Source organism: Bombina bombina, chromosome 6 (genome assembly GCF_027579735.1).
Source record: "Bombina bombina isolate aBomBom1 chromosome 6, aBomBom1.pri, whole genome shotgun sequence".
In the NCBI taxonomy this organism is placed as follows: domain Eukaryota; kingdom Metazoa; phylum Chordata; class Amphibia; order Anura; family Bombinatoridae; genus Bombina; species Bombina bombina.
In genome coordinates, this window is record NC_069504.1 from 1,038,767,707 (window position 1) to 1,038,782,804 (window position 15,098).

Here is a 15,098-nt window from a genome sequence, read left to right on the forward strand (position 1 = left end):
GGTGAGTCTCCTTATATATTCTCATCTGAGAGGAGTTTAAATCATCAGGAACCAAGTTAGAAATCTATTGGCTATTTCTGTAAACTCAGAGTAAATAAAATATCTTGTACTTTAAGTCACCAGGAAAGTGAAATAGTACATTTAATGTAGACAATTTAAAGTTCCACATTTCTAAGGGTATAAATGGCAAAACAGAATAATAACTTTGCATTTACAATATAAAAGTGATAAATCATTAAAATGACATTTCCTGTATGGATTGCATGTATAGACACACATATGCTTGCCACGTGTATTTTCTTTAAAGGGATAGAAAGCTCAAATTGAAATGTGCATGAATGCATTTTGCCGCAGAAAAAGAGCAATAACTTTTTACTTGAAGCATTTTTGCTATTGACAGTATATTGCAAAAATGCTTCTATTTTAAAATTAAATGCATTCATACGCATTTCAAATTCGACCTTTCTATCCTTTTTTAATAAAATAAAATTTGGGGTCTCTGTAACGTTAACTAATACTATTTTCTACTATGTTACATACAGTAATTCAATTATTTGTTGGTTCTGAATCTATAAGTGAATTGGAACTTGCGCTTCCTCATTGTCAGCCTCATTGACAAGTTGAATTTGTGAGGAAAGTTCTGATGCAAAAACAGAGTAATTCCCTGTTTGTCCTATGTCCATTTGCTGAATATGCGGGACCGGTTCCTGAGATTCACAGTAGTAGAAGGAAGCCATTTCCATGTTTTCAAACTTGTGCGCACCGTCATCATTATACCCATGGGAAGCGTGGTCCATGCTCACTGCAGAAACCACGTTTTCATATTTCTGGAAATGATTCTCATAATAGCCTGAGTAATTTGGAACTGAAGCAGGTGGATTTCTATAGCTAAAAGGTGGGTTATTGAAGTGGCAGTTACTGAAATGCAAAAAAAAAACCAAAACAAACATGTTCAAAGCTATATAGAGAACATTGTTCAATTTCATTTGAAGTCAAATCTTTTTAAGAAAATTACAAACCAGAAAACCATACATGATTCTGTGAGTTATTTACCCTTTTATAATCTTATAAACAACACCCAGTTCATGGAACAGTCAAGAAACCGCAACATATTATCAACATTTATTTACCTTCAGTTAACAGAATTAAGAAAAATACATAAAGGACAATAATAGATATTAAATTACAAGTTCTAATTCGTTAGAGCAGAGCTTTCCAAACTTTTCATGTTGGTGACACACTTTTTAGACCTACATCATTTCGCGACACAGTAATTAATTCAGTTGTACTAGCAAAAGGGAGATTAAACTAACTTGTTTTAAGATCTACAGACACATACATAAATTATATAATAATGAAATTTACAAGTAACAGTATGTATGTGCAAGAATTAAAAAAAAGTTTAATAACAGTATAACACCAATAGCTACTTACTATTTTAATGTGATGTATGCGATTGATGGGATGAACACAATTTCTGAATATTTGGTGGAATATTAGATAAAGACACTCACACTTCATCATCAAGCATTTTTAAGTTTCCACTTCCTATCCATATATCAAGAGCTAGAGCAGCAATGCACTACTGGGAGCTAGTTGACTTCTGACTTCAGCTCAGCGTTTAAGCTGCCGCCCTCAGAGCTCGGTGAGTCCGATTGACTACTGCCCGCACTGCAAACACACTGCTGTCCTACTCAATGACTACAAATGCAGTCACGAGCCAATTAAGGAGACTACACGTGCAGTCAGGAGCCAATGTGCCGCCAAAGCCACCAATGGGAATAGTTTCAGTTCCCACTGAGCTGCGCCAATTGGTTAAGATGATCTGTGATCCACAAGGTATCAATCACATGTCAACCATGTGATATGCATAGCAGGCAGGCGGAAAGTCAGAAACCAAAAAAATAAATAAATTTAAAAAAATGTTGTGCTGAAGCAGGGACACACCTACACACTGCTGCCGACACACTAGTGTGTCCCGATTGGAAAGCACTGCGTTAGAGCATGATATTATTTTTTTTTTAAAATATTCTTTATTAAAGATTTCAATTCACAAAAAAAGAGTTTGTACAAAATAGAAAGCTACATTACAACAAGTAGTAAATACAAAAAAAGACAACAAATACCATATTGGGTTCTCATATGCCCAAGGGCAGAAGATGCTATGATCTGAGAGGTAATCGCAAAAAATGCAGTATGTATGCAGAAAGAATGGGACACTTGCTTTCACTTTGCAGTGCTGCTCCACATTAGGCTGTTCTTTTCTAACAGCGCTGTGCTCTGGCTAGACTAAGTACGTTTTCCTTAAAACAATGTAGCCAGAGTGAAGTGCTGTTTGAAGAGAACAGTCAAATACAGAGCAGCACTGCAAAGCTGCAGCTAAATTGATTGATCACTGGTTCTCTTTTTTTCAACCACGCCCTTAGGGGGATATTTATCAAAGCCTCAACTTTGTTGCATTCGCCGGCACCAATACGCTTGCCTAACATCGCGGCCGCGTATCTCAATACGCTCTCCTTATTTATAAAATAGCTGGCAAAAAGACGCGCACCAATTATGGGGCGATGAGCATTGGACTGTTGTTAACTAGCAGTCATTGATCTTGCGTCTATTCTGCTTTTTCCCAACTTTATTTATACCCTGTCACTAAATGCTGCCACTATACTAAAATGTTTAACCCCTATCCCGCTGCTCCCCGACCTCGCCACAACCTAAATAAAGTTATTTACCCGTATCCCGCCGCTCCCCGACCCCGCCGCAACCTAAATAAACGTATTAACCCCTAAACCTCTAGCCTCCAACATCACTACTACTAACTAAACCTATAAACCACTAAACCGTAATCCCCTCGCATCGCCAAAAAATAAATTAAGCTATTAACCCCTAAACTTAACAACCCGTTAACTTTAAATTAAAATTACAACATCCCTATCTTCAATTAAATTTAAACTTACCTGTAGAATTAAAATAAACTATATTAAACTATTAATTAACCTACCCTAACTATTATCCTACAATTAAATTAAACTACCAATTAAATAAAATAAATTACATATTAAAAAACCGAACCCTACTCAAAATAATTAAATATACAATTAAACATTATTAAAAGTACTAAATTATAGAAAAACACTAAGTAACAAAAGAAAAATCAAACACTAAATTACGATAAATAAAAAAACACATTATCAAAAATAAAAAAGAATTACACCTAATCTAATAGCCCTATCAAAATAAAAAAGCCCCCCCCCCCCCAAAATAAAAAACCCTAGCCTACAATAAACTACAAATGGCCCTTAAATCAGCCAATAGAATGCAAGCTCAATCCTTGAATTCCATCAGCCAATCGGAATTCAAGGGACGCCATCTTGGATGACGTCATTTAAAGGAACCTTCCGTGTACGTCTGGGACCATATGAAGAGGATGCTCCGCGCCGGATCTCTTGAAGATGGAGCCGCTCAGCGTTGGAAGGATGAAGATAGAAGATGCCGTCTGGATGAAGACTTCTGCCACCTGGAGGACGACTTCTTGCCGCTTGGATAAAGACTTCTCCAGGCTTCGTTGAGGATGGATGTCTGGTTTTCAAAAACTGTAAGTGGATCTTCGGGGTTTAGTGTTAGGTTTTTTTAAGGGTTTATTGGGTGGATTTTATTTTTAGTTTAGGGTTTTGGGCACAGAAAAAGAACTAAATGCCCTTTTAAGGGCAATGCCCATCCAAATGCCCTTTTCAGGGCAATGGGGAGCTTAGGTGTTTTTTAGATAGGATTTTTTGGGGGGGGTTTGGTTGTGTGGATGGTGGGTTTTACTGTTGGGGGGTTGTTTGTATATTTTTTTTACAGGTAAAAGAGCTCATTTCTTTGGGGCAATGCCCCTCAAAAGGCCCTTTTAAGGGCTATTGGCAGTTTAGGCTAGGGTTTTTTTTTTTTTTTTTTGGGGGGGGGGCTTTTTTATTTTGATAGGGATATTAGATTAGGTGTAATTAGTTTAAATATTTAAAAAATATATAGTAACAGCACCACTTCAGAATATAATGTAATGAATAAATACTTTAATTATATCAGTAAATTCTGACTGATCTTCTTATTGAGAGGGTGCATGAGTATAGTATCGCCACAAATACTGTCATAAATATACACAATATTACTCAGCACACCTAAATAATGAAAAAAACAGAATTTATGCTTACCAGATAAATTACTTTCTCTTGTAGTGTATCCAGTCCATGGATTCATCCTTTACTTGTGGGATATTCTCCTTCCTAACAGGAAGTGGCAAAGAGAGCACACAGCAGAGCTGTCCATATAGCTCCCCCTCTAGCTCCACCCCCCAGTCATTCGACCGGAGGTTAAGAAGAAAAAGGAGAAACCATAGGGTGCAGTGGTGACTGTAGTTTAGACCAAAAATCTACCTGACTAAAAGCCAGGGCGGGCCGTGGACTGGATACACCACAAGAGAAAGTAATTTATCAGGTAAGCATAAATTCTGTTTTCTCTTGTAAGGTGTATACAGTCCACGGATTCATCCTTTACTTGTGGGATACCAATACCAAAGTTTTAGGACACGGATGAAGGGAGGGAACAAGACAGGTACCTTAAACGGAAGGCACCACTGCTTGTAAAACCTTTCTCCCAAAAATAGCCTCAGAAGAAGCAAAAGTATTGAATTTGTAAAATTTGGAAAAAGTATGCAGCGAAGACCAAGTCGCTGCCTTACAAATCTGTTCAACAGAAGCCTAATTTTTAAAAGCCCATGTGGAAGCCACTGCTCTGGTAGAATGAGCAGTAATTGTTTCAGGAGGCTGCTGGCCAGCAGTCTCATAGGCCAGACGGATGATGCTTTTCAGCCAAAAGGAAAGAGAGGTAGCAGTAGCCTTCTGACCTCTCCTCTTACCAGAATAGATGACAAACAATGAAGCTGTTTGTCTGAAATCCTTAGTTGCTTGTAAATAGAACTTTAAAGCACGAACCACATCAAGATTGTGTAACAGACGCTCCTTCTTCGAAGAAGGATTAGGATACAGAGAAGGAACAACAATTTCCTGATTAATATTCTTATTAGACACAACCTTAGGAAGAAAACCGGGTTTGGTACGCAAAACTACCTTATCTGCGTGGAACACCAAGTAAGGTGAGTCACACTGTAAGGCAGATAACTCTGAAACTCTTCGAGCAGAAGAGATAGCTACCAAAGACAAAACTTTCCAAGATAAAAGTTTAATATCTATGGAATGTAAAGGTTCAAACGGAACCCCTTACAGAACTGAAAGAACTAAATTCAGACTCCATGGTGGAGCCACAGGTCTATAAACAGGCTTGATTCTGATTAAAGCCTGACTAAACGCTGATAATCCTTTCTCCAATCCTTCTTGGAGAAAGGACAATATCCTGGGAATCCTAATCTTACTCCATGAGTAACCCTTGGATTCGCACCAACAAAGATATTTTCGCCAAATCTTATGGTAGATTTTCCTGGTGACAGGCTTTCTAGCCTGAATCAGGGTATCGATGACCGACTCAGAGAAACCACGCTTAGATAGAATTAGGCCTTCAATCTCCAAGCAGTCAGACGCAGAGAAATTAGATTTGGATGTTTGAAAGGACTTTGAAGTAGAAGGTCCTGCCTCATTGGCAGAGTTCGTGGTGGAACGGATGACATGTCCACTAGGTCTGCATACCAAGTCCTGCGTGGCCACGCAGGTGCTATTAGAATCACCGACGCCCTCTCCTGCTTGATTCTGGCAACCAGACGAGGAAGGAGAGGAAACGGTGGAAACACATAGGCCAGATTGAAGGACCAAGGCGCTGCTAGAGCATCTATCAACACCGCCTGGGGATCCCGGGACCTGGACCCATAAAGAGGAAGTTTGGCATTCTGATGCGACGCCATCAGATCCAATTCTGGAGTGCCCCATAGCTGAGTCAGCTGGGCAAATACCTCCGGGTGGAGTTCCCACTCCCCCGGATGAAAAGTCTGACGACTTAGAAAATCCGCTTCGTAGTTGTCTACTCCTGGGATGTGAATTGCTGAGAGGTGGCAAGAGTGATCCTCCGCTCACCTGATTATTTTGGTTACTTCCATCATTGCTAGGGGACTCCTTGTTCCCCCTTGATGGTTGATGTAAGCTACAGTCCTGATGTTGTCCGACTGAAATCTGATGAATTTGGCCGCAGATAGCTGAGGCCATGCCTGAAGAGCGTTGAATATCGCCCTCAGTTCCAGAATGTTTATCGGGAGAAGAGCTTCTTCCCAAAACCATAAGCCCTGAGCTTTCAGGGAGTCCCAGACTGCACCCTAGCCCAACAGACTGGCGTCGGTCGTTACGATGATCCACTCTGGTCTGCGGAAACACATTCCCTGAGACAGGTGATCCTGAGACAACCACCAGAGAAGAGAATCTCTGGTCCCCTGGTCCAACTGTATTTGAGGAGACAAATCTGCATAATCCCCATTCCACTGTTTGAGCATGCATAGTTGCAGTGGTCTGAGGTGTATCCGTGCAAAAGGGACTATGTCCATTGCCGCTACCATTAGTCCGATTGTCTCCATGCACTGAGCTACAGACGGCCGAGGAATGGAATAAAGAGCTCGGCAAGTAGTTAAGAGTTTTAACTTTCTGACCTCCGTCAGAAATATTAACATTTCTACCGAGTTAATTAGGGTTCCTAGGAATGGAACTCTAGTGAGGGGGGAGAGAGAACTCTTTTTGATGTTCACCTTCCACCCGTGAGACCACAGAAAGGCCAACACAATTTCCGTGTGAGACTTAGCTCTTTGGAAAGTCGACGCCTGAATTAAGATGTCGTCTAGGTAAGGCGCCACTGCTATGCCCTGCGGTCTTAGAACCGCCAGAAGGGACCCTAGCACCTTTGTGAAAATTCTGGGAGCAGTGGCCAACCCGAAAGGAAGAGCCACGAACTGATAATGCTTGTCCAGAAAAGCGAACCTGAGGAACTGGTGATGATCTTTGTGGATAGGAATATGTAGATACGCATCCTTTAGATCCACGGTAGTCATAAATTGACCCACCTGGATCATTGGTAATATTGTCCGAATGGTCTCCATCTTGAATGATGGGACTCTGAGGAATTTGTTTAGAATTTTGAGATCCAGGATTGGTCTGAAAGTTCCTTCTTTTTTGGGAACCACAAACAGGTTTGAGTAAAAACCCAGCCCTTGTTCCACAATTGGAACTGGGTGGATCACTTCCATTGTATGTAGGTCTTCTACGCAGCGTAAGAACGCCTCTTTCTTTGTCTGGTCTGTAGACAGAGGAGAAATGTGGAACCTTCCCCTTGGAGGGGAATCCTTGAATTCTAGAAGATATCCCTGGGTAACAATCTCTAATGCCCAGGGATCGTAAATATCTCTTGCCCAGGCCTGAGCGAAGAGAGAGAGTCTGCCCCCCACTAGATCCGGTCCCGGATCGGGGGCTACCCCTTCATGCTGTCTTGGAGGCAGCTGCAGGCTTCTTGGCCTGTTTACCCTTGTTCCAGCCCTGGTAAGGTTTTCAGGATGTCCTGGGTTGTGAAGTGTTACCCTCTTGCTTTGCAGCAGGGGAGGATGAAGCGAGACCGCTCCTGAAATTTCAAAAGGAACGAAAATTATTTTGTTTGTTCTTAGTCTTAAAGGACTTGTCCTGAGGGAGAGCATGGCCTTTTCCCCCAGTGATTTATGAGATAATCTCTTTCAATTCAGGCCCGAAAAGGGTCTTTCCTTTGAAAGGGATGTTCAGTAGTTTGGATTTTGACGACACATCGGCCGACCAGGACTTTAGCCATAGCGCCCTGCGCGCCAGAGTGGCGAAACCTGAATTCTTTGCCGCTAACTTAGCTAGTTGGAAAGCGGCATCTGTGATAAAAGAATTAGCCAGCTTAAGAGCCTTAATTCTGTCCATAATGTCCTAATATGAGGTCTTCGTCTGGAGCGCATCATCCAGCGCCTCGAACCAGAAAGCAGCTGCAGTAGTTACAGGAACAATGCACGCTATGGGTTGGAGAAGAAAACCTTGATGAACAAAGATTTTTTTAAGTAAAACCTCTAATCATTTATCCATAGGGTCTTTAAAAGCACAACTGTCCTCAATTGGTATGGTTGTGCATTTAGCAAGTGAAGAAACAGCCCCCTCCACCTTAGGGACCGTCTGCCACGAGTCCTGCGTGGTGTCAGATATGGGGAACATTTTCTTAAAAACAGGAGGGGGGACAAACGGAATACCTGGTCTATCCCATTCCCTAGTTACTATATCCGCGATCCTCTTAGGGACCGGGAACACATCAGTGTAAACAGGAACTTCTAGGTACTTGTCCATTTTACACAATTTCTCTGGAACCACGAAGGGGTCACAGTCATCCAGAGTAACTAATACCTCCCTGAGCAATAAGCGGAGGTGTTCTAGTTTAAATTTAAAAGCCAACGTATCAGAGTCTGTCTGAGGAGCAACCTTTCCCGAATCGGAAATTTCTCCCTCAGACAGCACATCCCTCGCCCCCATTTCAGAGCGTTGTGAGTGTATATACGGCTACTAAAGCGTCAGAATGCTCATAATCTGTTCTTAAAACAGAGCTATCACGCTTTGCAGGTAACACTTAGATACAAATACTGAGAGGGTATTATCCATAACTGCTGCCAAGACTTGTAAGGTAAAAGAGTTAGACGCACTAGAGGTGCTAGGCGTCACTTGAGCGGGCGTAACTGGTTGTGACACTTGGGTAGAGGTCAACGGGCTAACCTCATTACCTTCTGTCTGAGAATCATCTTGGGGCACATTTTTAAGTGCAACAATATGGTCTTTAAAATGTATAGACATATCAATACAAGTGGGACACATTTTGATAGGGGGTTCCACCATGGCTTCTAAACACATTGAACAAGGATTTTCCCTGGTGTCAGACATGTTTAAAAGACTAGTAGTAAGACAAACAGGCTTAGAAAACACTTTAATCAAGCAAAAACACACTTTGCAAAAAAACGTTACTGTGACTTTAAGAAATAAAAAGAGCACACAATTTTCCAAAACAGTGAAAAATGCACCAAACTTATTGAAATTTTCACAGTATGTACCTAAAGCATTGGTAAGATTGCACAACTAGCAAGAAAAACGATTAACCCCTTAATGCCCAAACCGGATCAATAGTAAGCTAACAGACCGGTTAAAACAATTTTAGCACCTTGCCACAGCTCTGCTGTGGCCCTACCTTCCCTTAGGAGTCAGATTTATGGGGAAAAAGCTTCGTATGGGTCCTCAAACTGTAGCAGGAGCCTCTATGTGAACACAGCCTGAAGATCTAGTCAAACTAACTGCGCATCTGAGGCGTGAAATTAGGCCCCTCCCACCTTACTCCGGTGCTGTGAGGCCTAAGAAAACACTCCTAAGAGTTATAATATTAGCCATGTGGGTAACAACCCCTGTAAGAACCCAGAGGGACCTTCAAAGTGTCCCAAAAAAACGATTTTTCTTAGTAAAAACCGTTTGCCATAAAAAAGTGTCAACTTGCCATAAAATAGTGTCAACCAGCATAAAGTAGCCCTGTTATATAAGCTTGTAATTCCATACTTAGTCTCTGAATAAAGCTTACCCTTCCCTCATGGGGATCTTATCAGTCCTTTTCTAGCATTAACACAGTCTTGTCTAGAAATAAATGACTGAACATACCTTATTGCAGCCTAACCTGCAAACCGTTCCCCCCAACTGAAGTTTTCTTGTACTCCTCAGTCCTGTGTGGGAACAGCAGTGGATTTTAGTTACAACATGCTAAAATCATCTTCCTCTCTGCAGAAATCTTCATCTCTTTTCTGCTGGAGAGTAAACAGTACACACCGGTACCATTTAAAATAACAAACTTTTGCTTGTAGAACAAAAAACTACAAATCTAACACCACATTCACTTTACCCTTCCGAGAGGGACCCTGTTACTTAGAGCCGGCAAAGAGAATGACTGGGGGGTGGAGCTAGAGGGGGAGCTATATAGACAGCTCTGCTGTGTGCTCTCTTTGACACTTCCTGTAAGGAAGGAGAATATCCCACAAGTAAAGGATGAATCCGTGGACTGGATACACCTTACAAGAGAAACAACTTTATAAGTATACAAAAATAGTGAAAAAAAGTCACTGTCTAAAATCCTTCCCATTCCAAACATTCATCCATCATGCATACATGTGTTTATTTTTTTGTAATTTAGTTAATTGTATTTCATTAATGTAATTTATTTAATTGTAGTGTAATGTTAGGTGTTAGTGTAAGACAGGTTAGGTTTTATTTTACAGGTAAATTTATATTTATTTTAACTAGGTAGCTAGTAAATAGTTAATAACTATTTACTAACTAGTCTACCTAGTTAAAATAAATACAAACTTGGCTCTGAAATAAAAATAAAACCTATTAGTTATATTGTAGCTAACTTAGGCCTAGATTTGGAGTTTTGTAGGTAACGACCCGAAAAACTAACGCCGGCTTTTTTCTGGCCGCACCATAAAAATAACTCTGGTATCGAGAGTCCACATAAAGGCTGCGTTAGGCTCCAAAAAAGGAGCGTAGAGCATTTTTAACGCAGCTTCAACTCTCGATACCAGAGTTGCTTACGGACGCGGCCAGCCTCAAAAACGTGCTCGTGCACGATTCCCCCATAGGAAAAAATGGGGCTGTTTGAGCTGAAAAAAACCAAACACCTGCAAAAAAGCAGCGTTCAGCTCCTAACGCAGCCCCATTGTTTGCTATGCGGTAACCCTTCCTACGTCTGCACTTAACACTCTAACATGTACCCCGAGTCTAAACACCCCTAACCTTACACTTATTAACCCCTAATCTTCCGCCCCCGCTATCGCTGACCCCTGCATATTATTATTAACCCCTAATCTGCCGCTCCGTAAACCGCTGCTACTTACATTATCCCTATGTACCCCTAATCTGCTGCCCCTAACACAAAGTACAAAAAATAAAAAAGAACTAAGTTACAAAAAATAAAAAAATATTTACAAACATAAGAAAAATATTACAACAATTTTAAACTAATTACACCTACTCTAAGCCCCCTAATAAAATAACAAAGCCCCCCAAAATAAAAAAATGCCCTACCCTATTCTAAATTACTAAAGTTCAAAGCTCTTTTACCTTACCAGCCCTGAACAGGGCCCTTTGCGGGGCATGCCCCAAGAAATTCAGCTCTTTTGCCTGTAAAAAAAAACATACAATACCCCCCCCCCAACATTACAACCCACCACCCACATACCCCTAATCTAACCCAAACCCCCCTTAAATAAACCTAACACTAAGCCCCTGAAGATCATCCTACCTTGTCTTCACCATACCAGGTTCACCGATCGGTCCAGAAGAGCTCCTCCAATGTCCTGATCCAAGCCCAAGCGGGGGGCTGAAGAGGTCCATGATCCGGCTGAAGTCTTCATCCAAGCGGGCCAGAAGAGGTCTTCCATCCGATTGAAGTCTTCATCCAAGCGGCATCCGGAGCGAAGCGGCAGCATCCTGAAGACCTCCACCGCGGAACATCCATCCTGGCCGACGACTGAACGACGAATGACGGTTCCTTTAAATGACGTCATCCAAGATGGCGTCCCTCGAATTCTGATTGGCTAATAGGATTCTATCAGCCAATCGGATCTTCAGGGGCTTAGTGTTAGGTTTATTTAAGGGGGGTTTGGGTTAGATTAGGGGTATGTGGGTGGTGGGTTGTAATGTTGGGGGGGGGTATTGTATGTTTTTTTTTGCAGGCAAAAGAGCTGAATTTCTTGGGGCATGCCCCGCAAAGGGCCCTGTTCAGGGCTGGTAAGGTAAAAGAGCTTTGAACTTTAGTAATTTAGAATAGGGTAGGGCATTTTTTTATTTTGGGGGTCTTTGTTATTTTATTAGGGGGCTTAGAGTAGGTGTAATTAGTTTAAAATTGTTGTAATATTTTTCTTATGTTTGTAAATATTTTTTTATTTTTTGTAACTTAGTTCTTTTTTATTTTTTGTACTTTAGCTAGTTTATTTAATTGTATTTATTTGTAGCAATTGTATTTAATTAATTTATTGATAGTCTAGTGTTAGGTTTATTTGTAACTTAGGTTAGGATTTCTTTTACAGGTAAATTTGTAATTATTTTAACTATTTTAGCTATTAAATAGTTCTTAACTATTTGATAGCTATTGTACCTGGTTAAAATAAATACAAAGTTACCTGTAAAATAAATATAAATCCTAAAATAGCTATAATATAATTATAATTTATATTGTAGCTATATTAGGATTTATTTTACAGGTAAGTATTTAGCTTTAAATTGGAATAATTTATTTAATAAGAGTTAATTAATTTCGTTAGATTTAAATTATATTTAACTTAGGGGGGTGTTAGTATTAGGGTTAGACTTAGCTTTAGGGGTTAATACATTTATTAGAATAGCGGCGAGATTCGGTCGGCAGATTAGGGGTTAATAATTGAAGTTAGGTGTCGGCGATGTTAGGGAGGGCAGATTAGGGGTTAATACTATTTATGATAGGGTTAGTGAGGCGGATTAGGGGTTAATAACTTTATTATAGTAGCGCTCAGGTCCGGTCGGCAGATTAGGGGTTAATAAGTGTAGGCAGGTGGAGGCGACGTTGTGGGGGGCAGATTAGGGGTTAATAAATATAATATAGGGGGTCGGCGGTGTTAGGGGCAGCAGATTAGGGGTACATAAGGATAACGTAGGTGGCGGCGCTTTGCGGTCGGCAGATTAGGGGTTAATAAGTGTAGGCAGGTGGAGGCGACGTTGAGGGGGGCAGATTAGGGGTTAATAAATATAATACAGGGGTCGGCGGTGTTAGGGGCAGCAGATTAGGGGTACTTAAGGATAACGTAGGTGGCGGTCGGCAGATTAGGGGTTAAAAAATTTTTTTAGAGTGTCGGCGATGTGGGGGGACCTCGGTTTAGGGGTACATAGGTAGTTTATGGGTGTTAGTGTACTTTAGAGTACAGTAGTTAAGAGCTTTATAAACCGGCGTTAGCCCAGAAAGCTCTTAACTACTGACTTTTTTCCTGCGGCTGGAGTTTTGTCGTTAGATGTCTAACGCTCACTTCAGAAACGACTCTAAATACCGGAGTTAGAAAAATCCCATTGAAAAGATAGGATACGCAATTTACGTAAGGGGATCTGCGGTATGGAAAAGTCGCGGCTGGAAAGTGAGCGTTAGACCCTATTTTGAGTGACTCCAAATACCGGCGGTAGCCTAAAACCAGCGTTAGGAGCCTCTAACGCTGGTTTTCACGGCTAACGCCAAACTCTAAATCTAGGCCATAGGGTTTATTTTATAGGTATTTAGTTTTAAATAGGAATTATTTAGTTAATGTAGTAATTTTTATTTAAATTTATTTTAATTAGATTAAAGTTAGAGGTGTTAGGGTTACACTTAGGGTTAGGTTTAGAGGTTAATATATTTATTTAGTGTTAGTGATGTGGGAGGCCAGAGGTTTAGGGTTTAATAACTTTAGTATAGTGGCGGCGGCAACATTGGGGTGGCAGATTAAGTGTAGGTAGGTGGCAGCGATTTCGGGGGCGGAAGATTAGGGGTTAATAAGTGTAGGTAGGTGGCAGCGATGTCGGGGATGGCAGATTAGGGGTTAATAAGTATAATGTAGGTGTTGGCGATGTCGGGGGCAGCAGATTAAGGGTGTTTACACTCAGGGTTTATGTTAGGGTGTTATGTGTAAACATAACTTTTCTTTCCCCATAGGAATCAATCGGGCAGCGTTACAGAGCTTTACTCTCCTTTATTGCAGGAGTTAGGCATTTTTTTAGCCGGCTCTCCCCATTGATATCTATGGGGAAATCGTGCACGAGCACGTAAAACCAGCTCAAAGCAGCGCTGGTATTTGTGTGCGGTATGGAGCTTTATGCTGCCATATTGCCTGCTAACGCCAGGTTTTTGCAAACCTGTAATAGCAGCGCTATTAAAGGTGAGCGGTGGAAATAACTTGCAAATTATTACCGAGCCGCTCATAACGCAAAACTCGTAATCTAGGCGAAAGTTAGTTGTTAGGATAATTGAGTGATCTGGTGAGGGCTCTTGAGATATAGATTGCAGACTTTCTTTTGATGTGTCAGTTGCATCTGATTTGCTTTGGTCTGAAGAAGTAAAGAATGTAGATAGAGGCAGATTGAGTGGAGGTTCTTCCATTCTTGTCTCTGTTAGTAGGTTTTCGGGTAGTCATGCTGTGGCTGTATTATATATATCTGAACAAACAAAAGATGAAGTAGTGCCATGAGTGATTATGTTATGCACAAAGACAAAGCCACGTGTGTACAAAGATCTGGGGTGGAGGGTATATCCTGTTTGTTTTAAGCTGAGCTGTTTAACAAATCATATGTATAAGTCTCTCCCCTTAATAGAAAAAAACAGAATTTATGCTTACCTGATAAATTACTTTCTCCAACGGTGTGTCCGGTCCACGGCGTCATCCTTACTTGTGGGAATATCTCTTCCCCAACAGGAAATGGCAAAGAGTCCCAGCAAAGCTGGCCATATAGTCCCTCCTAGGCTCCGCCCACCACAGTCATTCGACCGACGGACAGGAGGAAAAATATAGGAGAAACCATATGGTACCATGGTGACTGTAGTTAGAGAAAATAATTCATCAGACCTGATTAAAAAAACCAGGGCGGGCCGTGGACCGGACACACCGTTGGAGAAAGTAATTTATCAGGTAAGCATAAATTCTGTTTTCTCCAACATTGGTGTGTCCGGTCCACGGCATCATCCTTACTTGTGGGAACCAATACCAAAGCTTTAGGACACGGATGAAGGGAGGGAGCAAATCAGGTTACCTAAACGGAAGGCACCACGGCTTGCAAAACCTTTCTCCCAAAAATAGCCTACGAAGAAGCAAAAGTATCAAATTTATAAAATTTGGCAAAAGTGTGCAGTGAAGACCAAGTCGCTGCCTTACATATCTGGTCAACAGAAGCCTCGTTCTTGAAGGCCCATGTGGAAGCCACAGCCCTAGTGGAGTGAGCTGTGATTCTTTCAGGAAGCTGCCGTCTGGCAGTCTCGTAAGCCAATCGGATGATGCTTTTAAGCCAAAAGGAAAGAGAGGTAGAAGTCGCTTTTTGACCTCTCCTTTTACCAGAATA

The 15,098-nt window shown here is 41.2% G+C and overlaps 1 protein-coding gene across 1 annotated transcript in view; it reads right to left on the reverse strand.

Moving 5' to 3' along the window:
- Nucleotides 1-503: 503 nt before the first annotated feature.
- SOX30 (SRY-box transcription factor 30) overlaps nt 504-15,098 on the reverse strand; it is a 95,253-nt gene continuing 80,658 nt past the window's right edge. The window contains exon 4 of the mRNA XM_053719667.1: nt 504-918. Coding sequence (XP_053575642.1) covers nt 570-918 — 349 coding nt within the window. The 3' untranslated portion in view covers nt 504-569. The remainder of the gene's footprint in view (nt 919-15,098) is intronic.